Consider the following 27966-nt stretch of genomic DNA (forward strand, 5'->3'; position numbering starts at 1 on the left):
TGCTTGGGATCCATCATGAACTCCAAAAGCTTGACCAGAGGACCCAGGGACAAGCCTACCTCCCCAGACGAGCTTCTACCTCAAGCTATCGAATTTGTCAACCAGTATTACAGCTCCTTCAAAGAGTAAGTAAGGCTCACGTCTTGCAGGACCTGCTGCCTCCCCCTTCCTGGGAGCTCTCCTGTCTCCAGCCACTTCCCTCTGACTCTGGGCCCCTTTCCTTCCCAGATTTGCAGTGGATCCAGGGCTAAAGCACAGTTTCCCAAGGGAAAAAGACCCCAGAGTGGGTTTTCATAATCGTTAAGACAAAGAGGCAGAGCAATGGTGGTTAAAAGTGTGGGTCAGGAGTGTAACTGTTTGGGCTCGAATCCTGACTAGTCCTGCATCCTTGGGAAATCTGTCCACCCTCTCTGTGCCTCAACTTCCTCATCTGTAACAGATGGGGGTGGCGATAGAATCTTGCTCATAAGATTGTTGTGAGGATTTCAAACCATGTCCTGGCTCACAGTCACCTTGATTGTGACTGGATAGGCACCCGTTCATTATTAAATGTTTGCAATAGATAGGACCTTGGAGACCACCTAGCCAAGTCCTTCTGCAGGTATGAACAAGGAAGCCCAGTGACACACCTGAGGTCACCCAGTGGCTAGAATTCAGGCCACCCGACTTGGAGAAAGCAGGCTGTGCTCTTTGCACTGAACTTTGTGGGGTTTTACACTCCTGGGTTTCATAAAATATATGACTTTTCACTTAGGCCCCTTTAAACCTTTAAAATAAGAAATGCACAAAGGGATTGTGAGACAGAATGGCCAAGAGCATGGATTGGCTGGTTAATGGCTGGGAGGGGAGCGTGGCTTTTACAGTGCAGCCCCACGTGGCACTTCACTGCACGAAGTGAGCCACAGAAGTGCACCTGGGACCCCCCGCGGCAGAAAGAGTGGTTCTGGTGAGACCACATGCCCTCTCCTATGACCAGACAATGTCTGAGCCAGGAGGGCCCATTTCCTTTTTTTCCAGAACTAATAGGCATCATCGCATTTTCAGTGCCTCAGAAATGTGACCTCCCAGGGCCAGTGATCCTCAACCCTGGCTGCACAGTAGAGTTGCCTGAGGACATTGCAAAATGCTGGTGTCAGGGTCCCTTGGGCCAGGAGTGTCAGGGCCCCAGGAAGTGGGGAGGCAGCAGACATCTCCAGGCGATGCTAATGCACAGCTGGGCTGAGAGCCCTATTCACACAGGGGAGTGCGGGCTGTGTGTTGTGCAACTGGAACCTCTGCAGGGTGCTGGGTGACTGGGAGGCTCAGGCGCCTTGTGCTGTCAGTGAGGTTGTTGACTAATGAACGAGGGGGCGGGAATTTTCCCCATGGGCTTCCTTGGGCCACTGTATTGATGCTAACACTTACCGAGCGCTAAGTATGTTCTGGGCCCTGCATGAGTGCCTTGTGAGTAACGCTCACCACGCCTCGATGAGATTGGCACCATTATTATCCTCCGCATGTTTCACACATGGAAACTGAGGCTGTGGAGGGGATGAACCCACTCAAAGTCACACATTCAGAAGCCCCAGAGCTAGGGTTTGAACCCCAGCAGCGTGGCGCTAGAGCCCCTGCTCTAACCTCAAGGTTCCACGCTGGACCTGGGAGGTCCTGCTGGTGTCTGAAGGCAGCTGGGCGGATGTTAGCGGGGGGAGGCCCCAGGGCTGCTCTGCTTCTCAGGGAGGAAAGAGCCATTTCTCACAGTCACAAGTCCACACCTGGGACCCCCATGAGGTCCTGGGGGCGGTGGAGGACAAACAGCAGTCCGTCTCCACAATTACACTCGCAGCCACAGGCACAGGCAGCTGGGCTGGTTCGGTCCTTCATGAAGGAAGGAATGTATAGATAGAAATCATAACTTGCTCAATATTCTGTTCAAATCCAGTTCACCGATGCCAAAAGCCACTTCCTTTTTTCCCCAGAACTAAAAGGCATCATAGCAATGTCAGTGCCTCAGAAACATGACTATATGAAAGTTGTGGCAAAATATAAAATCCTAAAGGAATGGGGTAAACACGTAAAAGAGGAATTCTTTCTTATAGAAGCACATGGTAACAAGTATGCGCGAGTCTCTGTGGTCTGGTCACGGCTGCTGTTTCCATGCTTGGGTGCAGCGCAGCCAGTGTTGCTAGGAGCTTTGTTTACGGAGAAGGGGCTGCCCCAACCTTCACCCAGCAGCGGCGTATCCTTGAAGATAAATGGTGTCAAGTGTTTTGTCTTTGAGCTTTTTCCTTAATCAAGGAAGAGTGGTCGGGGCACTCTTCATCCACGGAAAGGCCATTCTGTTCTGAGTTGTCCACTCTCCTTAATCAGGAGTTCATTCCTTAAATAGTTTTGTTTGTTGCCATTTCAAACATTTTTGGTGCTGATTGGAAATCGCAAGGTTGCGGTGGTGGTGGTGCCGGTGGTGGCGGTGGTGGTGGTGTTTCAAAGCCTTTCTGCCCGAATTCCTACCTGTGGGGTGTTTTTGAAGCCTGAGAGGGGAGGAGAGGAGCCAGTGCAGACACCTCACCTGCCTTGCTGGCTGAGAGGTGCAGAGATTGAGAAACCCCGGGCTGTGGAGAGCTGGGATGGTGAACCCTGCTGGGGAGGGCTCCTCCCTGAGCAGGCCCTGGGGCCCTGCAGGTGGGGTCCTGAGAGCCACTCCCTGTGGGAGCCCGAGCAGGAGAGCGTGGGAAGGCCCGCAGCATCTCTGGGCTTGCACTCCCCCTCGGGTAGGAGGTGGAAGGTGAAGAGCCTGGGCGTGGCATCAGGGAAACCTGAATCTGAGCCCTGACTTTGTGCTATTTCACACTCCTGTTCTAGGGGGGTACTTACCCTCCTAGAACCTTGATACATTTGACGATAAAATGGACACAAAAACGCCTCCCTCACAGGCCCAATGAGACACCGACTGTGAGTGACGTCACCAGTACCTGGCTCCTAGCAGGTACTTCGTGCACAGGAGATGCCGTGGGAGGGACTGATTGGCTCATCTCTTCACCATGGGAAGGTGGTCGGCTGCTCCCCAGCCGAGAGACAGACGGGACTGTGGCGTGATGGATGCCTCTCTGGGTCTCATGTGTGTCTGAGGGGGCGTTGCACGCACTCCCTGCTCGTGCTCGCCAAGCGGAGATGTCCATGATTAGAGAAAAAGTGCCTAGAAACCACAAGGGTGCTGCTGGGATCGGGAACAGCGACATGGCTTGCAGGACCCCGTGTAAAATCGAAGACAATGGGCTCCCTGTTCAGAAGGGATTCCGAGTTTGAACACAGTGACAGCAGAGCATGAGACCACGCGCGGGGCCCTTCTCAGCTCAGGGCCCAGGTCACGCACCCATGAAGCTGACCTGGAGGGGCCGGTCTCCAGGAGACATCTTGACCTCCTGGTGTCCTAATTCAGCTCCTGCTTCTGTGGCTTGACTTAATGCCCGTGTAAGGCTATCTCATTGTTGATCTTCCTGATGTCTTCCTGTCCCCCAGGGCAAAAATAGAGGAACATCTGGCCAGGGTGGAAGCTGTAACAAAGGAGATAGAAACAACAGGAACCTACCAGCTGACGGGAGATGAGCTCATCTACGCCACCAAGCAGGCCTGGCGCAATGCCCCACGCTGCATCGGAAGGATCCAGTGGTCCAACCTGCAGGTGCACTTCCCTAGAGCCTAGTGGGAGAGGAAGCAGTGGACGGGCAGGCCCTGGGCAGAGGCCCCCAAACAGCCAAGCAGAGCTGTGCCCAGGGCTTCCGGACTGAACCCGGGGCCTCAGCTTCTCTCTGTACACCCCTGAACCTGAGATGGGCCCCCGTGGGAAGTCTAGGGTCCGATGTCAGCCCCAAGATTTCCAGCTGATCTTTCTCTCTGATGTCCAAGTTGGGAGACTAGCGGCCAACATCAAACCAAATGACCTTGTTATTATTATTATTGTGGAAGCCCTGGTGCCGCAAGAGAGGTGGTTTTCCTGGACTGTTTGGATCCTTGGCCCCTAGAAAACATTTTCTTTAGCGTAGCCTCCTAGGACATCTTTACATCGAGGGGGTCTTGTGTTGCTGGAGAATATCATAAGCCCTTGGACAGAGAAATTGACGAGCGATGCCAGTGAAAGCACCTCTGCCTGTAACAAAATGTGCTGGAGGCCTGGTGTCCAATGCACTCACCTTGTAGAGAAACTAGGCTGGGCTGCGGGAATCCGGATTCATGGTGCTTGCCATCCAGTTTTCTTGGGATTGGGGTTTTGATAGGATCTTCCAAGTGGGGGTGCTTGGGCTCCCCTAGGAGAGCAGGAGAAAGGCTGGACGGGGCAGCCCTGAGGTGGGAGGTGTCGATGCAGAGATGAGGAAGCACCTCTCTGCTTGGTGTGTGGCCCCGGGGGTCCGGGGCCCACCCTCGGATCCCTCGTGATTTAGCTTCTGATCATCCCTGAGACCTGAGTTCTCACTGATCTTGGTGGGCGTGTCTGGGGGGCTGTGTGCAGGTCTTCGACGCCCGGAGCTGTTCCACTGCCCAGGAAATGTTCGAGCACATCTGCAGACACCTGCGTTACTCCACCAACAACGGCAACATCAGGTGGGAGCCTCTTTGCCGAGGTGATGGCTGGGGTCCACCCACCTCCAGACTCAGCCAGAAGATACAAATGGGGTTAGGGGTGGTGCCTCTGGCTCCAGGAGAAACCAGGGAGAAAGAGAGTGGAGACTCGGGCTTCTTTAGGGAGCCCTAGTAATGAGCAGAGCCTCCGCGAGCTTAGCCCCCCTTGATAGCCTGTATTCTTGGTTTCCTTCAGACTTGGAACCATTTGGAGGGGATGGAGGGGGGTCTTTAAGATGGAAGAGGGAAGGAGACGGTATTTCAGGAAGTGGGGCAGGTTACACAGAGGCAGGGAGTGCTGGGCATGTTGGGGAGCTGCAGGAGCTGGGTTCCGTGGGCTCAGGTGCAGAGGGCTGGGGAGTGGGAAGACAGGAAGGGGCAGGGGACCGGAGGCGGGTGGCTGGGAGCCCCGACCGGAGCCAGGCGTTAAACAGCATGGTCCTTGTCTTGGGGAAGGTCGGCCATCACGGTGTTCCCGCAGCGGAGCGATGGGAAGCACGACTTCCGGGTCTGGAACTCCCAGCTCATCCGCTATGCCGGCTACCAGATGCCTGATGGCACCATCCGCGGGGACCCCGCCTGCGTGGAGTTCACCCAGGTACCAGATCCAGCCTTGGAGGGTGACAGTGTAGCCTCGAGGGGCCGAGGCGCCTGGGTCTGCAGACTCACTGGCCTGTCTTGTCCCCAGCTGTGCATCGACCTGGGCTGGAAACCCAAGTACGGCCGCTTCGACGTGGTGCCTCTGGTCCTGCAGGCCGGCGGCCGCGACCCTGAGCTCTTCGAGATCCCGCCTGACCTTGTGCTCGAGGTGCCTATGGAGCATCCCAAGTAAGCAGGCCGAGGGTGCTGGGTGTGAGTTAACATGCAGGTCCCCCTCCTTTCCTGACGGAGACCTCCATCCTCAGGCCTCTCTTTGCATCTCCTCCAAAGCCCAGTCAGCAGCAGGTGCCCCACAGGGCTTGCTTTCAAGGCCCCCCCCCAATCCTTGTCACCCTCATACAGCGACTCTGCACTGTGTCCGGGGCTTCCGCCTTATGAGGGCGTATTGATGAGGAGGGGGAAGCGCAGGCTTGGACAGATGGGGCCCTAGGAGCTTGGGAAGCAGTGACCTTGGGAGAGGAATCCTTGTGGGGCTCTGAGATCCTCACACTGAGCAGCACAGGCCTCTGTTGCCTTCCTGCCAGTTCTCTTAGCGGTGCCTCGCCCGACTGTGATGAAAGCATAGGTTACAGTGACTTCAGGAGCTCATCTGGTTCAGCCCTTGCTCCAGACAGCTCTCACAATCACAAAATACCTGCCTATGTTGAGACTCACTGTGTCGCCATCATTGGGCTGGGCTCTCTTTCTGTGTGTGCGCCTTGAATATCCGGAACTCAGTCCGCCTCAGGGCCATTGGACTTGCTGTTCCCGTGCCCTTTCCTCAGAACACATTCCTTCTTGTCAGTGCGGTATTCCCCCTCCCAGAAGCCCCTCCTGATCTAGAGTAGCGCCCCCACCCTCTGTTTAACATGTCACCTGGTTTTTATTTTCCTATTTATTTGTTTGTTTACTTGTTTATAGTCTAGACTGGAGTCTATAGACTGTTAACTCCTTGAGAATAGGGAACTTGCCTTTTTTGTTGTTGTTAATCTTCACCTGAGGATAATTTTCCATTGTTTTATTTTATTTTATTCTTTGAGGGGGAGGAAGAGAGAGAGAGAAATATAGATGTGAAAGAGATACATTGATTGGTTGTCTCCCACATGTGCCCTGACTGGGTATGTGCCCTTGATCAGGGACCAAGCCCACGACCCTTTGGTGTGTGGGGTGGTTTTCTAACCACTGAGCACCACCGGCCAGGGCAGGTGGTGCCTTTCTTGTTCAGCAGTATATCCTCAACACCTAGCAGGGTGCCTAGCACATAGTAGGTGCTCAGTTATAAATATTTCTGGAATAAATGAACATACAAGTGAACGATAGTACTATCTTCACAGTAATCTCACGAGTTTGATGCTATTACCTCTATTTTGTTGGTGGGGTGAGTGAGGCTCAGAGTGGCTAAACAACATCCCAAGTTCACACAGCTGGTAAGCAGTAAGGCAGAACCTGAAATCAGGCTTTCTGACTCTAGTGTCCTTAACCACTATGTTATGTGGGTTCTCAGCATTTGGCACTGGCCTGTCACATACTTGATGCTTACTATATGACTGGGTGAATTAATGAATGAGTGAATGAATGCGTAATCAATGAAGGACACCTCGTGTACCCCTTCACCCCTCCAAGGGGGATGAACTTAGAGATCAACCCTTGGAACAAGAGCTTTCTTGGTTGACTCTTTTTGAAGCTTTTTTTTGGGGGGGGGGGGTGCAGTGAGGGGGGGCAGAAGTGAAGGCCCCAGTACCCAATGGCTGTGTGTCCCTGCCAGGTACGAGTGGTTCCGGGAGCTGGGGCTGAAGTGGTATGCCCTGCCTGCCGTGTCCAACATGCTGCTCGAGGTGGGTGGCCTGGAGTTCCCAGGGTGCCCCTTCAACGGCTGGTACATGGGCACAGAGATCGGGGTCCGGGACTTCTGTGATGTCCAGCGCTACAACATCCTGGAGGTAAGGAGGGCCGTCCAGCTGGGCCAGCGGGAGGTGTGGGCCTGTGGTTTGGTCCCAGGGACTGATGCACCGCCATTTCTCTGCCTCTGCAGGAGGTGGGCAGAAGGATGGGCCTGGAAACGCACAAGCTGGCCTCACTCTGGAAGGACCAGGCTGTCGTGGAGATCAATGTCGCCGTGCTCCACAGTTTCCAGGTATGACTGGGGTTCTGTGGGCCTTTCTGGTGAGAAGGTCACCTGGCCCAGCCTCGCATGCCATGCTTGACTTCCCATGACAGCACTGTTCATTTATTTATGCACCAAACAAGCATGGAACACCCAGCTTGCGCCACCCACAGTGCTAGGTGTTGGGGATACGGACAGAGAAGCCCTCCCACTAACTCGAGGTCTCCTAGTACAGCTTGCATGCTTCTAGCAACAGGCAGCTGCTTTCCTCCCATGACTGGTCAACCCCTGCGGTTAAGCACTGAATCCTGTCCTCTCTCAATTTCTCAAGGACTTTAATCCTGAAAAATTCCCCCTTCTCTCTCCTGTCTCACCAGTGTCTCCCTCTCCACTGCGTCATTCCTGTCAATATCAATGGGCTGTAATGGTTCTCATCTCAAAGAAATCAGTGGCTAGCTAACCCAATGCCTCCCCCACCTCCCACCATGTTTTCTGCGTCCCTTTAAAACCAAGGAAGGACCTCCTTACACGTCTGCCTCCCCCAGCCTCTCCTGCTAGGCCTCTATCTCCCACCAACCTCCCAGTCACACTGTTTTTCAGACTCACCGATATAGTTCCCACCTCAGGGCCTTTGCACTTGCTTTCCCTCTGCCTAGAGCACTCTTCCCACAAGTCATCCCACGACCGGCCCTTTCCCTTCATTGAGGTGCCAATGTCACCTCCTCAGAGGAGTCCTTCCTGACCATGCATATAAAACGGCACCCTCCCCCCACCTCCACCCTCTTTCTCTCTCTTCTTCCCTTAACGCACTTTATTTTTCTTCATAATACTTACTAGCTCCTGACAATATATACTACATCTACTTGTTTCTTTCTTTGTTGTTTTGTCCCCACCCCCAGCCCACCCCAGAATGTAAGCTCCATAGGGCAGATGTCTTATCTCTTGTTTACTGCTCTACCTCTAGAGTCCAGAGAGTGTCTGGCACATGGTAAAAAAAAAAAAAAAAAAAAAAGTGTGTTGAGTGAATGAACGAGAGCCCACATCCACCTGAGCAGTGGTGCTCTTATTTCTGAGTGACAGTGTCCACCCCTCGGACCTACACACAGCAGGTTGGTTCCTGTGTGAGACTGAGCCCACTGGACCATCTGCTGCTCTTACGCATAAAAACACATCCTTTGGGAAGGAGGCATGGGGTGTGTGAAGACATTACTGTAGAAGCTGGGACCATCTCCACAAAACTGGCAGGTGCCCTGGTGGCCAAACCACTGGGCAGAGAGTCATTCATTCATTCATCAAAGTCTTATTGAGCGTTTTCCATGTGCCAGGCCCTAGGCTGGGCCACAGACGTGAGTGGTGAACAAACTAGACAAAAAATTTGTCCTTGTGAAGTGTAGTGCGGAGCTGACATTAAACAATCGCCCAGTAAATATTTACGATCACACGCTGTTCCCCAGGGCAGGTCACCCCATAGGTAGGTCAAGCTTGTGCTTGATTCAGGGAGGGGGTGCCTTGAGACAGGACAGGAAGAGCCCCGTGGGGCTGGCCCAGCTTGGGAAGGCCACACGGGCCACCCGTGGACCACACATCCTGACTCCTGGGGCTCCCAGCATCGGCCCTGACACTGGCAGGATGTGGATCTGTCCCGGAAAACCTGCTGGTCCTTCCCTGGCTCTTGACCATTGCTGGTCCCGTCCCGTCACTGCTTTTGAGTCTCCAAGACTTCCTCGTCACGGACCCTCCTTCCCAGTAAACTTCCAAAGACTTGGCCTTGTTTCCTAATTTTTAAAACAGAGATAATAACTGTCCCTCCCTCCCTAGGTTACTGTAGGAATTCAATGAAATAGATGCAATTTAGCAGAACTTCCTGGCCCATGGTGAACACTTAGCAAGCACCCATGTTGTTGTTGTTATTTATTATTGTTACTGTCATTATCACAACAATCCATTCCAGAGCTTAAAACTGATCTGGAACCCAGGAGTTGCGTATGTATGGTATATGTATGTATAAATGTTAGAAGGTGTGAGGGGGCCTCCTGGAACCTCCATCAGCTACTAGTAGCTCCTCTCCTCCTCTTGGCTTTGACTCATGTTTGTGTCCTCCTCCAGGAATGCCTGTCCCTGGTCTAACTTGTACCCATCTCTCAGGACTCACCTCCTCTTATAAGCTGTCCCTGGAAGCCCTGTCTCTCCTCCAGGCCTCTGAGCTAAGACCTCTCCTCTGCCCTCCATCAGCACCTGCACCCCTCCACATAGCTGCTATCAGACCACGTGAAAAGCGGACTTTCTTCTTCCTCCCCTAATTAGAATACAATCTGATGCATGAAGGGGCCTCTTTGCCGAGGCCCCTTCATGTCTATAATGCCAGTGCCTTATGCACTGCCCAGCAGATAGAAATAATAGCAGCTGCTAACTTTACTGAGCACGTTCTGTGCTTTACTTGTAATAATGTATCGCATCCTTTCGATAACCTCATGAGGAGCTGTTAGCATCCCCACTTTACAGACGAGGCAACTGAGGCTTAGTGAGGTTCAGGAACTAATGACTTGTGGTCACAGGGCCAACAAGAGGCCAACGTTGGAACCACTGTATGAAGCAAGTGTCTCCTGGCTGCGTGGGTTGCCTCTGGCATTGAGGGTGTGGCCCTTGTTGGGTCAGTGTGGGAAGCTCAGACCCCGTGGCTTTTAATTTTAGGATGTTGGTCACTTGTTTTCCAGATACTATGGTTCTCCCTGTGCTTCCATCCTCTTCAGAGGGGTCTACTTCCTTCTTGGCCAAGAGAGCCACATCCGTGGGGAAGTGACTCCTGGGATTCTCTCCCAACAAAAATGCGCTGTGGTTTGATTTATCAGCATCCAGAGAGAGAGCCATCAGCTGGGAATTTGGGGAGACCAGTGGGCATGGCCAGAGAAGCTGGACACTGCCCCAGAGGGCCAATAGGAGGCCACCATCTGATCTGTGGGCTGACCATGGTGATGGTGATTTTTCTGGCTCCTTCGGCGTGCCTTCCTTTGGATATTTATTTTCAGCCACGAGGAGGGGACCAGGAGGAATTGCTGTACCATTTTACAGATTTCCAGGCCTCCCAGGGGTTACCTGGGAACCCTGCAGTCAACCGACCACTCTCCTGATTCCCGTCCTTTGTCTCAACTCCCCCTCTTGCCTCCTTCTGATTTAGAAGCAAAATGTGACCATCATGGACCACCACTCAGCTGCAGAGTCCTTCATGAAGTACATGCAGAATGAGTACCGGTCCCGAGGGGGCTGCCCTGCCGACTGGATTTGGCTGGTGCCCCCCATTTCTGGCAGCATCACCCCCGTGTTCCACCAGGAGATGTTAAACTATGTTCTGTCCCCTTTCTACTACTACCAGGTAACAGGGGGCTTTCCTCTTCACTCTGTCTTGGGGGCTCAGGGGTAGAGATAGTGTGTGTCTGCACATGTGTGCATGTATGTGCATGTGCATGCATGTGTATGCGTGTGCATCCATGTGTGCATGTGCATGTTCGCTCGTGCAGGACATATGGGGAAGGGCCAAGAACACAGACATTCTTAATACTTTTTATTTATTTTGTAAAGGTATTCTTTTTTTAAAAAAATATATTTTATTAATTTTTTACAGAGAGGGATAGAGAGTTAGAAACATCGATGAGAGAGAAACATCGATCAGCTACCTCCTGCACACCTCCTACTGGGGATGTGCCCGCAACCAAGGTACATGCCCTTGACCGGAATCTAACCTGGGACCCTTGAGTCCGCAGGCCGACGTTCTATCCACTGAGCCAAACCGGTTAGGGCAAGGTATTCTTTTTTTAAAAAAATACGTTTTTATTGATTTTAGAGAGAGAGATGGAAACATCGATGAGAGAGAGAGAGAGAGAGAGAGAGACATTGATTGGCTGCCTCCTGCATACCCACTACCGGGGATTGAGCCCGCAATCCGGGCATGTGCCCTGAATAGGAATCCAATGAGGGAAATCTTGGTTCATGGGTTGATGCTCTCAACCAGCATTCCCAAGTCCACGCTGAGCTCGGGCCTGCCTGGCTCTCACATCTGCCTTCTTTCCTGAAGGTGGAGGCCTGGAAAACCCACGTCTGGCAGGACGGGAAGCAGAGGCCCCGGAGAAGAGAGATTCGGTTTCAAGTCCTGGTTAAGTAAGTGGGAGTGGCCCGTGTTGACATCTTCCTTCCAGTCAGCCTGCCCTTCTCGGCCTTGAAGGGCAGGGAACAAAGAAGTGATCTTGATGGAGTTTGGCTCCCAGAGGTCCCCACACCAATTCCAAGGGTCACCTGTCGCTATTGTCCCAACCTCCTCTCTCCTCCATTTTCCCAAAGGGGCTAAGCAGCAGGTAGAGCGAGCAAGGGCAGGAGAAGGTGGTGAGTCAGGGTTGATAGCTGGTGAGCAACGTGGGTTCTTTTAACTAAATCTGCCCACTTTAAACACTGTCCCCTCCTACCTTCCTGGCCCCCATCTCCCTCTGGAAGGATGACCCGGCACAGTATCTGTCTGTCTGTCCCCACAGAGCCGTGCTCTTTGCCTCTATGCTGATGCGCAAGACCATGGCGTCCCGAGTCAGAGCCACCATCCTCTTTGCGACGGAGACGGGAAAATCGGAAACGCTGGCCCAGGACCTAGGGGCTTTGTTCAGCTGTGCCTTCAACCCCAAGGTACCTGACCCGGCTGGACGTGTGCCATTCCCCTGCCTGTGTTCAGGGAAATCTGGGAAAGTCAGAGTGCTCTGCTCCAGGATGTCTCAGAGCCTGAATGTGTGGCTCTACGTTGTAAATCACACATAGGAGGATAGGTGTGTCGAGGGGTTCTCAAACTTACACAGTTGATACGTTTTTCAGAGTGTTCCAGGGAATGCAGGTTGAGAAACACTTTCTTAAAAAAAATATATATATTATTTTAGAGAGGAAGGGAGAAAGAGATAGAAACATCCATGATGAGAGGGAATCATTGATTAGCTGCCTCCTGTATGCCCTCGCTGGGGATCTAGCCCACAACCCGGGCATGTGCCCTGACCAGGAATTGAACCCTGACCTCCTGGATCATGGGTCGATGCCCAACCACTGAGCACACTGGTCGGGTGAGAAACATTTTCCTAATGAGCCCAAGCCTCAGTTTCCATGAGCTGCTCTAGATGAATTTTATTGCCGTTCACTGCACACCTTCCCTACAGGGTGCAGTGCTGAGTGTGAGGAGGCAAAGGGTGAATAAAATGCAGAGAAATAAAACCCCAGAGGGTGGCTCACCCATCCCATCAGTGCTGGACGCCATTCTTCACCCCTGCTGGCCTCCCGAGGCAGGTGGGCCCGGGTAGGAGCGAGGCCGTGACACCCTTCACCTGACATTAGCGTCAGGCAGTGTCTGGGTTCCGGAGGTGCCAGAGGAGTTGTCATTTTTGTAACCTGCTCACCCCATTTTTGTGGAAGATACGTCCACGCACTAAGAATCCAAAATAGCCGCGGAAGTGGCGGAAGTATTTTGATCTGGGCCAGGCAGTAGTTTAGAGGCAGACCCCCCCAGGGCTTGCTGACGTGCTGGAGGTGGGGCTGGAGGCAGGGAGAATTGAGGCCGTGTATTCAAGGGGGTTCATCTGACGGATTTGTTAGGCACTCGCCTTCTCTGTGCCACACCTGTGCTGGCGGGAGGCGGGGGGCCTGGGTGATGAAGGGGGCTAAGGGCCTGGGTCGGGGCGGGAAAGCACAGGGTGTCTGGGGAGGGCACAGAGGGCTCCAGCCTGGGAACCAGGGCTGATGCCCACCCTCGGTGCCATGCAGGTTCTCTGCATGGACGAGTACAGGCTGAGCAGCCTGGAGGAGGAGCAGCTGCTGCTGGTGGTGACCAGCACCTTTGGGAACGGAGACTCCCCCGGCAATGGAGCGGTAGGTGGCCCAGGTCCCAGGGGTCTGGGGGGTGGTAGGGCCCAAGGAAGGGATGTGGGGGTTCAGCATATCCTGAGGAGGACACTTGGGGGTGAGTGCTCAGATCACTCATTTGCCTGTGTCCTTCGTAGTGATCGCCATATGCACGTGTCACCTTTCCTACGACATACTTAATAGATTTCAGCAAACTGACCTACCTTTCAAATTCAACAATTCATGTTTAAAGGAAACTCTATCTCACTCTCACAAATCCAATGAAAGCCAAACAGAGTTATTGAGTTTTAGCTAGATACTATTAGCCAACCATGGCTTGCTTAGGTTTTTTAAAAAGAGAGTAGTAGGCAAGTATTAGAGAGGTGTTAAGGCTCCATTACTACCAATGTGAGACTTTCTCCTAGTGTTTAAGAGAACAACAACAACAAAAAGTTGAAATGGGAATAACTGAAAAATAAATTATAGAGGAGAGAATACTATCTTACCAGGAGATCTGACACTATATCTGCTAGGTCCTGTACCACCTAAAATTATCTTGAGTTCCTGGGAAATCAGGGTTATTTTAGAAAATACAGGAACAGTTGTTGCTCTCACCAGGTTCCAAACAGGAAGCGGGGCTCACTCATGCCCCCGTCAGGAAACCCTCTACAGGGCTGGGTGGGGTGGGGGCTGGGCTGTTTCCGGGCCCCCCACTGAGGGTCAAGGCCACATGAGTGGCTAAGGCTGGACTTGTCCCTGAGCCCCAGCCAGGTACACACCAACCAACTTGCATTTGTGGATCTTGAACCTTCTCTCAGATGTGGCCGGTTCTGAATGGGCCACCAGAAGATAGAAGCAGCAGTTGCTTTTATGAATCCTGTCCTGAGGACATTGTGGTTCTCTCTCTTTCTAGAAACTGAAGAAATCCCTCTTCATGCTGAAAGAGCTCACCAACAAGTTCAGGTAAGGCTGTTCCCACTCCCTCTTGTCCGAGCCCTGCCTGATGGGCCCAGAGTCTGGCACTGGGTGTGTATTAGAGGGTCCTCTCTGGGGGGTCCAGGCCTGGAGAGAGCCTGTCCTCAAGCCAGGGAATCCACGCCCCTCTTACAGGTCTGCAGGCCAAACTTAGGGTTGGTCATGGAGTTGGTGACAAGCTTCTGGCGCTAGGGAAGCCCATAAGGGGGCATCCACTATTGGGCCCTGTGCCGGGCTGCACTGGGAGTGCCTGAGCCCGGCCTATGGGCTGTTGGTGCTGCTGGGAGATGCTTGCATGGCTGGCTCACTCCAGTCCCTGTGTGTGTGTCCTCCTCGGGCAGGTATGCCGTGTTTGGCCTCGGTTCCAGCATGTACCCTCAGTTCTGCGCCTTCGCTCATGATGTCGACCAGAAGTTGTCCCACCTGGGAGCGTCTCAGCTCACCCCGACGGGGGAAGGGGACGAGCTCAGTGGGCAGGAAGAGGCCTTCCGCAGCTGGGCCGTGCAAACCTTCAAGGTCAGTTCACAACTGGTGCTGCCCCACAGCACGGACAGGGCGCAGTGGTGCCCCCGGAAGAGCTCCACTTTAGGCCTGTGTCCCTTGGTAGGAGAAGGTAGCAGGACACCTCCCTGACTCCTGGGAGCTTTGGTTTAAGATCTTTTCCCCTCTGACTATCCAGCGCCTCTTGACAGCCTGGTCTTGTTGGGGACAGAGAGCTTGGGGATGGGGACCACACAGTTCAGATCGTTGTTGCCCAAGGTTTGACTCCTGATTTAGCAAACTCCTCCCTTAAGCGAAGCGTTACCCCAGTGGTGGTGGTGGTGCCGCTGATGACGAGGGCGCTCACAAACACGGATTCCCTCTGTCTCCTTCCAGGCAGCCTGTGAGGCATTCGATGTCCGAGGCAAACACCGCATTCAGATCCCCAAGCTCTACACCACCAATGTGACCTGGGACCCGCACCACTACCGGCTCGTGCGGGACTCTCAGCCTTTGGACCTCAACAAAGGTACCTGCTTCCCTGCACCACACGGGGCTGGTTGGCCCTTCCTGCCCGGTGGGGTCTTTGAGCACGGGACCCTCTGAACAGGGGCAGCTGGCCTAGGGCTGCCAGGCGTCTCTCTCTTGTTGCCTCCAAGAGCCGGTTGGGGTGCCAGAATCGAGGCCTTGCTTCGTCTCTGAGGGAGGCCACTTAAGGAGGAAGCCCTGGGAGGGAGGTGGAGAGAGAAGGGGGCCACACCAACTGAGGGCCTCCTGTGTGCCAGGCACTGTGCTGGGCTCTTTGCCCACCCGCTCTAAGCGAGCCCTGACACATCCTGCAAGACAGGCACAGAGAAAATCAACTTCAGGGAGGCGATGTGAGTCGCCAGCATGTGGCCAAGTTGAGATCTGAGCCCCACCCTTTCGGCTCCGATGGCAGCCACGTATTGAAAAGAACATTCTGCAGAGGCAATTCCAGAACATTCTGCAGCCTGTGAACTCTCAGTGGTGCCCCCAGATACCATGCCTCCGTGCTCCCCCTTTTGTTGTCCCATGCGTCCAATGGTCCTGCAGATTTCTGCTTGTTTAGGAGATCCCCGGCTTCCACGATGCTCTCCTGCGGGTCCAGGATGTCCTCGGAATCCCCATATTTGGGCATCTGAGTTATATTTCTCAACACCCAGCAGCAGCACAACCACCCTGGGTCAGACCAAAGGTCCTCATTTATGACTCAGAGACACGGTGGGGAAAAGGAAAGAAAACCCTCTCACACCCTCAGCGGGACCTCCCGAGGGCAGTATCCGGATGGCATTGTCTCGGGCACGTGGCGGCTGCCCTACAGGTGATTGGGAGCCATTGGCCATCTCACCACCTCTCTGTCCCCACAGCCCTCAACGGAATGCACGCCAAGAATGTGTTCACCATGAAGCTCAAATCGCGGCAGAATCTACAGAGCCCCAAATCCAGGTAGGGTAGAGCGCAGGGCTCTGGGTGATGGTCCACGGGTTTCATTTTAATGAAAGGAAGTGCAGGGCAAGTCAGTCTTTGAGAAGAGCGCTGTGTCCACTGGCATTAGCAGTGAGGGCTGGCTTGACCAGTAACCCTGTGGCCACCAGCGCCTCTACGTCTGGTCTCCATTCATCCTGGGCCAGTTTCCCAACTGGGGGCCTACCTCACTTCCTGCCCTTTGCCACTTAACTCTCTCACCAAAAAGGGAGGCGAGAGAAATTCAACCATCTGGCTCTTTTTAAAAAATATATGTATTTTTATTGATTTCAGAGAGAAAGGGAGAGGGAGAGAGAGATAGAAACACCAATGATGAGAGAGAATCATCGATTGGCTGCCTCCTGCATGCCCCCTACTGGGGATCGAGCCGAAACCCAGGCATGTGCCCTTGACCAGAATCAAACCCGGGACCCTTCAGTCCACAGGCCGATGCTCTATCCGCTGAGCCAAACCAGCTATGGCCATTTGGCTCTTAAGAACTTTCAGGAAAAGTCTAGCGGGGAAGGACTTTCCCGCCAGGGTAGGCTCGTGCTGTGGATTCTCTGTAGGTTTTGTTTCTCTGTGCTGCCCTCCCCATTCATTAGCAAAACTGGGCTTTGTTCTAGCAAGAACCGGATTTGCCTCCATCTCTCCTGGAGGGATGCTTTCGTTAGGCAGAGTCTGTGGTCAAGCCCTTGTGGGCTTGGGAGGACTGCACAGGGAGGGGTGCAGCCCATCCTCTCCCCACGGGGAAGCCTCAAGTCTGCCCAGCCTCAGGTCCCTCTGGGTGCCCTAGCCACGGGGCAGGGGGGAACAGGGGGTGCTGGTGACTGTGCTCATGGAACCAGGCAGGAAAATGAAAGGAGGGCGTATTTCCGGGGGAAAGCGGCCCACCTGCCGGGCGTTTGGGAGGAAGTCCTGGTGGGTTACCAGTGGCTTCTCCTCCCCATTTCCAGCCGCACCACGCTCCTGGTGGAACTCTCCTGCGAGGGTAGCCCAGGCCTCAGCTACCAGCCTGGAGAGCACCTGGGGGTTTTCCCAAGCAACCAGCCAGCCCTGGTTCAAGGCATTTTGGAGCGAGTGGTGGACGGCCCCGCACCCCACCAACCCGTGTGCCTGGAGACCCTCAGCGAGACCGGTGAGTCCTCTACACGGACCCTCTGCTGAGGCGGCCCCAACATCCTCCCACCGACCCCCCAAACAGCTGATGGGCTGGGCCTGGGCCTGCACTGTAGGCAGCTAACCCTCCCCTTCCTGCTGGGGGGGTGGGGGGGTGCCCCCAAGTCTGCGCCTTACAAACAGTTCTCAGCCAGGTGGCAGGCCAGCAAAAGGGGCACTTCTTTGGGACCATCTGCCCAACATCAGAGACAAGAAAGCCTTTTCCCTTCATTCTTTTGCTTAACTGGCCACTTTTTAAATGATTGACTGGTTCATTTATTTTTCCATGGAAATTTTAACTGGTCTCGTCTGTATAACAGACAGGCTCTGGGCGAATAAATGAATGAGACTTGATGTCTGCCCTCAGAGAGCTCACCACCTAGTACAGGAGGCCAATATGCAAGAATGTTATTCATCATAATTATTATAACAGTGGCAGTAGCAGCAAGCACTTGTTGGGTAATTACTATATGCCAGCATTTTACCTGCACTGCCTCTTTAATTCCCACCAAAGGCATATATGTGCAGCTCGCGTGGTGACATAAGAGAGAAATGTGGAAACTGTAAAAATGGTGGGTTTGAAGGTTCAAGTCCCTGGTCCAGCAATGTGACCTTGGGCATATGGATTAATCGCTCTAGGCTTTATTTCTTTTCTCTAAAATAGAGATGCTAAGAGCTTTCCTTGTAGGCTTGTTGTGAAGAACAAATGAGTGGCTACAAATGCAACCTTCACCACAATTCCTGGCACCAAATAAACGCAGGAATGGAGGGAGGTTCATTTCCCCACAGGCTAATGAACATCTGACCAGAAGTCAGAGAATACACCACAGGAGCCTCCTCAGATCCCCATATATAACCTCTTCACATTCTCATGGCATTCTAATGTCATACTGCGGCTCCACCAAGAGTCTGGTTTATTCCCACCCTCCCAGGCAGTGAGCAGAGCTCATGGAGGGTGTGGCTCCTCCTGGCCATCCTCACCGGGGAGAGGACACTGCCCCTGGGAGGCCCCAGGGCACCCCCTTCCTGTGCGAAGGGGAGGCTCTCCGTCCATGTGGAGAGCACAGCACAGGGTGACAGGCAGGACAAGAGGTAAATGAGTGAAATCTACCATCTCAGGCCTCCCAGCCATAGGACTAGCTCCCTGGCCTTCGCTTCCTCAGTGACAATGACACCGTCAGGAATGTGTCCCCCTAAAGAGAGGGGCCAAAGTCAGAAAGCCGGGGTCAGAGGAGCAAAGTCTGGCATTGGACCCCAATGTCCTGGAGAATGTGAGAGAGCCCGACACTTAGGGATGAGCGGACAGAGATGTCCTTGTGACTGTAGGAAGACAGATGCGGTTCATCGGGCCTTGGGTCTAGATGAAACAATGCAATACTAATATTTTTACCTAACATTTATTGAGCACCTGTGTCCCAGACGCTGTACCAGCTATCACACTGCACTATTTCATTCAATGCTCATACAAACCCAACAAGACAAGTTGTGTGATTATATCCATTTCACAGAGGCAGAATCCAAGGCTCAGAGAGTTTGGTCACCCAGCTAATAAGTGGGGAGCCAGAGTCTGAACCCACATCTATACTGGCCCCAGCATCCATGCTGTGACCCCCCTGTATAGAGCCCCTCAGGACTCCTTGAGACTCATCACCTCACTCAGGGTGATTGGCGGCTCTCCCAGCACCTCCCAGTATAGGACCCCAGGGGACTGCAGTCCTGGGCTCTTCTCTAAATGAATAAGTGGCCTCTGGGTGTACACCAGTCTTTGGTGGACTTAGTCACTGTGAGCCTGTAATCCACCTGTGGGTATCAGGCCTGGGTGAGAGGGACTGAACTCTGGTGCATACTTAGTTTATAGGATTGAGTCACCATTGGTGCCCTTCGGAGGGCTGTCGACCAGCCTTCCCTGCACCCATACATTTGAGCCCATCTTCCTGCTCATGAGTTGGGCACATGAGCCCTGTTGCTGTTCCTGGAGCCAGAACTTCAGTGTCTTCTCTCCCCTGCAGCTGGAGGGAGGAGGGGTCTGCCCCAGAGCCTCATCACCCTCTGGGAAACCTAAAAGGGGCTTTTTCCATCCTGACTGTATTCCAGGCAGCTACTGGGTCAGGGACAAGCGGCTGCCCCCCTGCTCCCTCAGCCAGGCCCTCACCTACTTCCTGGACATCACCACGCCCCCAACCCAGCTGCTGCTCCGAAAGCTGGCTCAGCTGGCCACAGAAGAACTGGAGAGGCAGAGGCTAGAGACCCTGTCCCAGGTGAAGTTCAGGGCTGCCTGCTGGGTGGGGCAGTGGCAGGGGCCTGGAGTTGGGGGAAGCCAGAGCTCAGCGCTGGCCTTTCACCTCCAAGTGGGATCCATCCAGCTGTCCAAAGCGAGACTTGCCAAAGTCAGGTGGGAAGTCAGGCATCCTGTCCCATCCCATTTCTAGGCACAATTGTGTTGAGTAAGCTGGATCTTTCTGAGTGTCTGCAGGATGCAACCAAAGTGCATGTCCTTCGAAATTATCTAGGGAAATTGAGCCACTGTGTCTTGTCTTTGTATTTCCAAATCTTGAACGAGCCTGAGACAAGCCTGGGACATAGAAAGTGTTGGAGGATGGATGGCATAGCTAAATGGATAAATGGGCATAGTGACAGATGGGTGGTTGAATTAGTAAATTAATAAGAGAATGCATTAACCCACCTGCAACGTTCTAGGCCCAAGTCTTTGCAAAAAGCACTGGATGTCATTATTACATCATCATTATTGCTAATTATCGTGATTCCAGACACCTCCACTGCCATTATCCCGAGGCTGTGCTGCTGTAACTTGGCTCACATTTTCTCATTTAATACAAGAAATTAGGTGATGCTCTCCTCATTTCACAGAGGTTAAGCAATTGGGACAGGATCCCACAGCTCTAAGACAAGCATCCAGTCAAGATCTGAACCCAGGTCTGTATGGTTCCAAGTGAGATTATAATAAAGATTTGGCTCTTGCCCACAAGTTGCTGACAGTGAAGTTCTCAGCACAAAAGTGAGATCAATGCTACTCACTGGCCTGTGTTCTTTCAGGACAGGAAATAGAGTCTCTCCAGCTTGGTAGTCTCAGCACCCTGGACAGCTCCAAGTCTTTGTTGAGGGTGGGAATGAATTGAATGAATGAATGAACGCACATACGAATGAAACCTGGCCTGTGACAGCCTTTTCCCTCGGAGTGGGGCAGATGCTCACACTGCCCTTACCTTCCAGCCCTCAGAGTACAACACGTGGAAGTTCACCAACAGTCCCACATTCCTGGAGGTGCTGGAGGAGTTCCCGTCCCTGCGGCTATCTGCCAGCTTCCTGCTCTCCCAGCTCCCTGTCCTGAAACCCCGGTACTACTCCATCAGCTCCTCCAGGGACCGCACCCCCACGGAGGTCCACCTCACCGTGGCCGTGCTCACCTACCGCACCCGAGGTAAGGCCGGGGCAGAGGCTTTGGTGCAGTCCCACTCTGCTGTTTCCTGGGCAGCTGTTCAACGTGCCTGAGCCTTGGTCTCATCGGTGAAACACCCACCTGCAGAGCTGTTACAGCAGCGGAGGGGTGTGGCAGACATTACTCTGAACCAGGCACTGAGCTCGCCCTTTGTATGCGTGTCATCAGTAGTCGTGTGAGATGGCTACTGTGTGCTTTTTACAGGTGAGGAAACTGAGGCCACTTGTTCAAAGTCACACCATTGGCCAGCAGAGAACTGAGATTCACAGCCAGGTCGTCTGCAGGGACCAAATTCCTAACCACCCCGCTCCGCTTTGCGGTCCTGCCTCTACTGGGGCAACTTAATGAGCTCAAAGGTGGGGACACCCAGTACTTAGTGGGAGCCCGATGGTTCTGTTTTCCTGATAGTCCAGCCTGAACGCAGGGCAGATTCTGCCTTGATTGTTCATCCCTTCACACACGCATTCAGCAGTGATTTGCCCCATGCTTCTCTACCCTTGGCACCATGGTCAGTGTGGAAATACTGCACACGGAGCCTCTGCCCTCATGGAGCTTCCCATTGAGAGGGCGCAGTGGAGAGAGACCCACAGAAATAGACGGTTGTCACTGTGGAGGTGCCAAGAAGGGTGCTATGAGGGCAGGGGATGGGGGATGGACTGACACAGGCTTGAAGGTCCAAAACCTTGTCCAGTGGGCTTGGCTCCCCCCTGGATGGACTGTGCCCGTGCCTTGCCCTTGGTAACAGAGCATTGCCTGGGGCGCCAACGCAGGGGAGCCAGCACACGCCTCTGAGCCCTCTGTGCTCTGAGCAGCGCAGTCACACAGCTCTGATCTCCGGGCAGAGACCATTTGCTGTGCTAGACAATGTCGCACAGGCCCCGGCTCAGCCCTCAGCCCAGGAGGGGAGAGGCAGGCACGTTCCATGAGAGCAAGATTCCATCCAGAGGAAAACCAAAGGGACTTCTCAAGTTGGTTGGAGGTCCCTTATATTCTGGGCCATTGGGAAAGGAATGTACTCTGGAAAAAGCTGGGGCTTCCACAAGTCAAGGAGGGGCCACACACACATGTCAGAACCGACCGGAATGTTCAGGAGGTAGTCCGTCACCCAGGCTTCCTGCCAGTCAGGACTGTATTGGGGAAGACACTCTGGGGCAGTGACTGTAGCCACCCCCAAGGGCCCCTTTGAGCAATTGTCATTGGAGTCGAGTGGTGGCTGGGAGGGTCCCTGGAGAAACCCTTAGAAGGAGCATTGGAGCAGGGGTCAGGGAAGCTGAGCTGTGGCCTGCTTCTGCTGCTACCTGAGTGGCCTTGTACAAGTCACTGTCCCTCTGAGACTCAATTTCTGCAGTGGACAAAGGAGAGGCTTGCCTGCTCTCTACATCCCGTTCCACGTTCACCAGCTCTGAGTATATGAAGGGCGGGCCTCAGAACCAGGAGAAAAACAGCTCCCATATTAAAGCCCACGGAGTTCCAGGAGCCACTGGGGCAGTTCACACACTGGGGGTGGGGGTTGAGGGGCTATGTTGGTCAGGTCTGTGCTGTCCTTGCAGATGGCCAGGGTCCCCTGCACCACGGTGTCTGCAGCACATGGCTCAGCAGCCTGAAACCCCAAGACCCAGTGCCCTGTTTTGTAAGAAGGTAAGTACCCCCTCCATTCTGTATGCGGTGGGACCACTGGTTCTGGGAGTTTGGGGTTGAAAGGGAGGGACCTGGGTGTAGGTGCCACTCTGGACCCCTTGGCCCATAAAGAAGGCTTAGGAGTCACCCGGGGCCTCCATTCTACCTCCTGGCTAGAGAACATGGCCAAGACTCTAGTAGGGATGGAGATGACAGTGGTGATGAAGCCCAGAGGACAGTGAGGCTCAGCCTCTTTAAAAAGGACCCAGGGCAAGGTGATGGTGGCTCAGGCCAGAGGAAATGAAGCTGCCTGCAGGACTTGGGAATCAAATTTGAGATAACTGTCTTCTCCACACGCCCCTCCCCCACCACCCAAAGCACACACCCCAGCTACCCGGCCTCTGTCCTGCATGTGCATCCCACCCATGGTGTCTGAGGACTAGGGCCTGTCTCTTTCTGTCCCCATCAGTGCCAGCGGCTTCCAGCTCCCCGAGGACCCCTCCCGTCCTTGCATCCTCATTGGGCCCGGCACGGGCATCGCCCCCTTCCGCAGTTTCTGGCAGCAGCGACTCCATGACACTAAGCACAAAGGTACAGCTGGGGGGTTCTGAGTGTTGGAATGGGGGGCACCAGGTGGCCAGCACCTGCCAGAACTGAGCTGCAAGAGAGTTGTGCCACTGCCCACAGACATTGCTTGGCCCCTATCCCAGTTTGCCCCCGCCTGTGTGGACAAGTGACATGAATGCATTGGGCATCAGCTTCCTCATCTGTGAGGTGGGCAAAGTGCTAGCTAGGACACTTGCAGGGATGAAATGAGAATTCAAGCTTGCCAGGCTTTGAAGCCCACCCTCTGGTGGCCACCCTTGTAACTGCAGCCTGCTGGGTCTTGCAGGGCTCCAGAGAGGCCCCATGACCCTGGTGTTTGGGTGCCGGCGCCCAGATGAGGACCACCTTTACCGGGAGGAGATGTTGGAGATGGCCCGGAAGGGGGTGCTGCATGAGGTGCACACAGCCTATTCTCGCCTGCCTGGCCAGCCCAAGGTAATGGGGCAACTGCCCGAGCAGTGGGAGGAGCATTAAAAGCACAGACTATGGTGGGTGCCCTGGCTCCCCACACACATGCCCCTCACATCTCTGAGCCTTCATCTCCTCAGTTCTAAAAGGTAGGCAGTTACTGTCAGAGCGATGCTGGGAAGCTCTTCCATTCACTCTTCCAGGAGAAGAGACAGGCCCTGAGACCTTCAGGACGAAGTCAGGGCCACATGGTGGCTTAATCCCCGGGCACAGCCTGCTGAGATCCTCCCCCCGAAACTCACTTGCCTGGGGAGAGGTGATCCAGGCCGCTTTATGCACAACCACAGCAAGGCTGGAGGGTGGCCACTGCACCCATCACAGGCCCAGGAAACACTTTACCCCTTGAGCCTGGGGAGTTGGGACAGACTCTTGGCTCCTCGCTTATGAACTTGTCCCATCAGGGCTCCTCCCAGAGCCAGTTTTCCATGCCCAGTTTTGGGGTCACTGGGAGCCCTGATTGGCTCCTGGATGTGTATGTCACTGAGGGGCCCAGGACTCTGTGCCCTGCTCTGAATTACAGTGGAGAGCCCACAGGCAGTCTGCACTGAGAGAATCCCTTTTCTGGGGTGTAGGCAGGTGGGCCTCAGAGCCCTGGGCAGGGTAAGTAGCTTGATGGGTGCCTCTTTGAAGCATGGTGAATGCAGAGTTCATGAGGACCCCACTGGAGCACCAGCACCTCAAGGACAGGGCTTTGGCTAGAATTCACCTCTCTGGGCCCAGCCCAGGCCTGTGCAATGCTCTAGCAGGGAGGTGCTCGGCCTGCAGCCCATGGCACGCCCTCGCCGCCTCCCGATGGCCAGCACGCCTGACTGCACGCTTGGCTGCCCTCCCCACCCAGCAGCAGGGGCCTGGGCTCACCATCTCCTCTGCTTTCAGGTCTACGTTCAAGACATCCTTCAGCAGCAGCTGGCCGACCAGGTGCTCCACGTGCTCCACCAGGAGCAAGGCCACCTCTATGTCTGTGGGGACGTGCGCATGGCCCGCGATGTGGCCCACACCCTGAAGCAGCTGGTGGCTGCCAGGCTGAGCCTGAGTGAGGAGCTGGTCGAGGACTATTTCTTCCAGCTGAAGGTATGGCAGCCGGGTGCAGGCCAGGGATGCAGGTCAGGGGCCTGGGCCAGGGAGCCAGGACCAGGGGAGTCAGGCTCAGCACAGTCATGAACGTCTAAGGAATCCTAGAGGTGGTGGAGGTCAGAGCTGGAGGGGCTGTCAGAAGCCTGACTGTGCAACCAGGTCTGGTTACTCAGTAAACAAAGGCTGACATGCTGCTTTACCATAAGATGTTCAGAGCCTCTAACAGGCTCCTGTGCAGAGTGATGCTGCTTCTAAACTTGGAGAAAGTATGTAGCATTCACCAAATGTGTATATATAACTGCTCACATTTCCAGGAGCTTCCTATAGACAGAGCACTAGGCCAGCTATTCTGTCCACCATAAAGCCTGGAAAGATGTTTAGGAGGTCCCCACCTGAGCAGGCAGAGGAGGGGTTAAAGATTCTAAGTGAGGTTCAAGCATGATCCAAGCATGACAATTGGGAAGAAAAATAGCTCATGAGTGTAGGAGTGATGGGGAAGCTGGGGAACCCCAGGAGCTCATTCTAGCCTGGACCTGATGAACGAGAGGTGGCTGGACCAGCAGGACTGACCGGTGATCCTTGTCCCTTAAAGAGCCAGAAGCGCTACCATGAAGACATCTTCAGTGCTGTGTTTCCCTACAAGATGAAGAAGGATGGGGCAGCGGGACAGCCTAGCGATCCCAGAGCTCCAACAGCCCACAGGAGAAGTTAAAGGTGCTGCCGAGAATGCAGGATGGAGCCAACTCTCCATTATCTGACGTCACAGGGTCTGGGGAGATGGCGGGAAATTATATCCCCAAGTCCCCCGTCTTATTTCCCCATGTCCTTCCCCTTTACTTGACTTGCTACCGAGTAGCAGCCTGCACTGAGTGGAACCTCTTGTCTCCTTGGAGCCCACCCTTCCCCGGCTCATGGGGAACTGGATTGGCCCTGGTCCCTTGGAGAGTAAGTAGATCTGCAATGTGAGGCCTGGCCAGTGGGTGAGGATGGATCCTTCTTCTGATTGCACCTCTAGGAGGGACCACCAGGGGGCGACGATGGGCCACTCTGTGTTTAGCCTGGCCCTTCTCCCCATGTACAGTTATTTATGCCCTTGTATTTAAAAAGCAAACCCTAGTCAGCTCCTGAGGCTGTTAAGGCCTTCCATGTATGACTCCCTGATGGAGATATTTATATGAAATGCATTTTATTTTAATCACATTGTGTGTGTTGTATTTTATAAGGGGAGCAGCCTTAAGTTATATAGACTTGGAGATTGTTGGGTGCAGCAGCCTGGACAAAAAAAAAAAAAACAAACCCAAGGGATGTGCCAGAATGACCTGAAATGGATAGGAGGGCAGCACACGTGCACCTCTGACAACCCTGGATGGAGAGAGGGAGCACAAGCCCCAGCTGAGCCCCACACAGGAGGCATCTCCCGTGGGTGATGGGTAGGGGGATGCCAGCTCTTTAGCGGAGGCCTGAGCACAGCCTGTCTTACAGTCTCTGTGTTTTGCTCTGGGGCCTCCAGCTTCATGAGAGTTTGGCTAATAATGATTGGGCACCTGGATGACAAAGCCCGTGAGGTGGGGCTAAAGGTCAAGGGCATGGCGGTGAGTGAAGGACACGCATGTTCCCCAGGGAAGGCTGCGGAAGGGACTGAGCCATGTTTCCTGCTCTCAGGGGGAACCAGGAAGGCACTCAGCCAGGGCTCAGTGGGGACTGGCAAAATCTGGCTCCCAGCTTGGGTTTGTTCTCTGATTCATTGGCTCCCTGGCCTCCCCACTCAGATGGGGTGATGGGGGCGGGTGAAGGGGACATGCCAACCTACAGGGTCCCTCAGGTGGTCAAGAACACGGCCACCTGGACCGGTGACTCTCATGCTTTCGTACAGGCAACCTCCTGGGATCTCCTTCCAGTGGAGACGCTGATTCAGGTCTGTGGCTGGCCCCAGCGTCTGCACTGTAACCGCTCCCAGGTGCTGTAGATACTGCTGCTTCCAGGACTACACTTGGAGCCAGCACCCTGGTTCCTGAGGCCCTGGATTCTTCATGAGATTAGCAGGACGTGGGCACGGACCTGGGTCCCTCGGCACTGGCCCAGGGGCTGGCAGGACCCCACACACTGAGCCACGTTCCCACCACACGAACCCCTGGTGCCGGGGCCACAGTGGAACAACACACACATGTCTTTCATCTGCGTCAGCTCCTCCCGACTCCAGCCGCCACCTCCTCCCACTGGGACACGGGGCTCTGATGAGCCGGCCCTGCCATCAGCCTTCCTGGCCCTCCAGGCTCTGGCCCTCCAGGCTCTGGCCCAGACCTTGGCCCACCTCAGGAGCTTGAGGCTGTTTCCTGGTTCACCTCTGTTATCAGGTTTCCTGTCAGAGATCCTGTCCATAAAGCCGGATGCTTCCTCCCACACCTTGTGGGATTGTGGGGACCCACTGAAGGCAGAAATGGATCTGCACCCCCGTCCCCATCAAAGTGACCCTATGCTCTCTCCTTGGCCAGGACGCCCTGATCCCAGACACCAGCAGAGGCCTGAGCATGTCTCCAAACACATTGAATAAACCACAATCACGCTGTGCATATGTGCCAACCCCGAGTTTTCTTTCCTCTTTATTTGAAGGGCACTGGGAAAGGGGGGCGTCCAGCTGGAAAAGCTCAGAGGGTGGAGACCAGCAGGTGTCAATCGGTCATGTTCCTGGAGTGGGGGAAGGGTTGGTACAGGCTGGAAGCAAAGGTTAAAGGTTGGAGAAAGAGGAGGGGCTGAGGAGACCACCTCCCAGGGGAGTGACCAGCTGGTGGCTGGAGCCTGAGGTGGACTTGAATGGAGGGTGGGGATGAGGTCAAGAGGTAGATGAGGGGTGGGCCCCGGCTGGGAGCTTGGGAAGGCCCAGATGCTACCTCTCTACTGAGGGGACTTAACATGGGCTTCAGCCTGCACTGACCCACAACCCGCCACCCCCCTCCCGCTGTCACCCCCTGGTGCGCCCCCACCCCCCATCCTCAGATGTTAGAATTTGGGCAGCTGGAGCCCAGGTGCTGCCCAGACAGAGGAAGCTATGCCAGCCAGCGGCCTTCTCCACTCCAGGATGGCTGCAGACAGAAGCAAGGGCCTGGTTTCTCTAGAAAAGCCCCAGATCCAGGAAGGGCTGGGAGGGCAGGGACTGGGGCAGGGACAGGGAAGGCAGAGTTGAAGTTCAGATGCAGACATCAGCATGCTCCAGCCCGAGGTCCCAGGGCGGGAATCCCGCCTGTGTCTGCACCAAGGTCAACTTCAGTTTTGCTAAGTAAGAGCACAGGCTCAGAGAGGTTAAGCACCTTGCCCAAGCCTGTCCCGGTAGCAAGCGATCAAATACAAAGTGGTACCCTGTTGTGTCTGGTTGTATCAACATACCACGTCCTCCCAAGGCCAGGGCCAAAGTCGGGCTGCCCTGCAAAGGCTCCCAGAAGCTCCTCCATCC

General features: G+C 54.3%; 1 protein-coding gene across 1 annotated transcript; it reads left to right on the forward strand.

The window, feature by feature from the left end:
• On the forward strand, positions 1-27081 carry NOS2 (nitric oxide synthase 2). The gene is made up of 23 exons (XM_081110041.1): positions 1-125; positions 3499-3661; positions 4487-4578; positions 5053-5194; positions 5285-5424; positions 7001-7175; positions 7268-7369; positions 10515-10709; positions 11409-11491; positions 11860-12004; positions 13121-13225; positions 14112-14161; positions 14515-14689; positions 15050-15182; positions 16042-16120; positions 17095-17276; positions 19391-19554; positions 20528-20735; positions 22304-22391; positions 22840-22961; positions 23263-23411; positions 24321-24515; positions 25111-27081. The coding sequence occupies exons 1-23, from the start codon at positions 16-18 to the stop codon at positions 25228-25230; spliced, it is 3117 nt and encodes a 1038-aa protein (XP_080966167.1). The 5' UTR covers positions 1-15; the 3' UTR covers positions 25231-27081.
• Positions 27082-27966: the final 885 nt, after the last annotated feature.

The sequence above is a fragment of the Myotis nattereri genome (genome assembly GCF_964212035.1).
Source record: "Myotis nattereri genome assembly, chromosome: 16".
Classification (NCBI taxonomy): Eukaryota; Metazoa; Chordata; class Mammalia; order Chiroptera; family Vespertilionidae; genus Myotis; species Myotis nattereri.

Bases quoted from the DNA above. Each gene is read 5' to 3' on its own strand.
- NOS2 (XM_081110041.1), top strand. From the start codon at position 16: ATGAACTCCAAAAGCTTGACCAGAGGACCCAGGGACAAGCCTACCTCC. The intron at 20,736-22,303 runs GTAAGGCCGGGG...CTGTCCTTGCAG, and splicing joins GCTCACCTACCGCACCCGAG to ATGGCCAGGGTCCCCTGCAC. The intron at 22,392-22,839 runs GTAAGTACCCCC...TGTCCCCATCAG, and splicing joins GTGCCCTGTTTTGTAAGAAG to TGCCAGCGGCTTCCAGCTCC.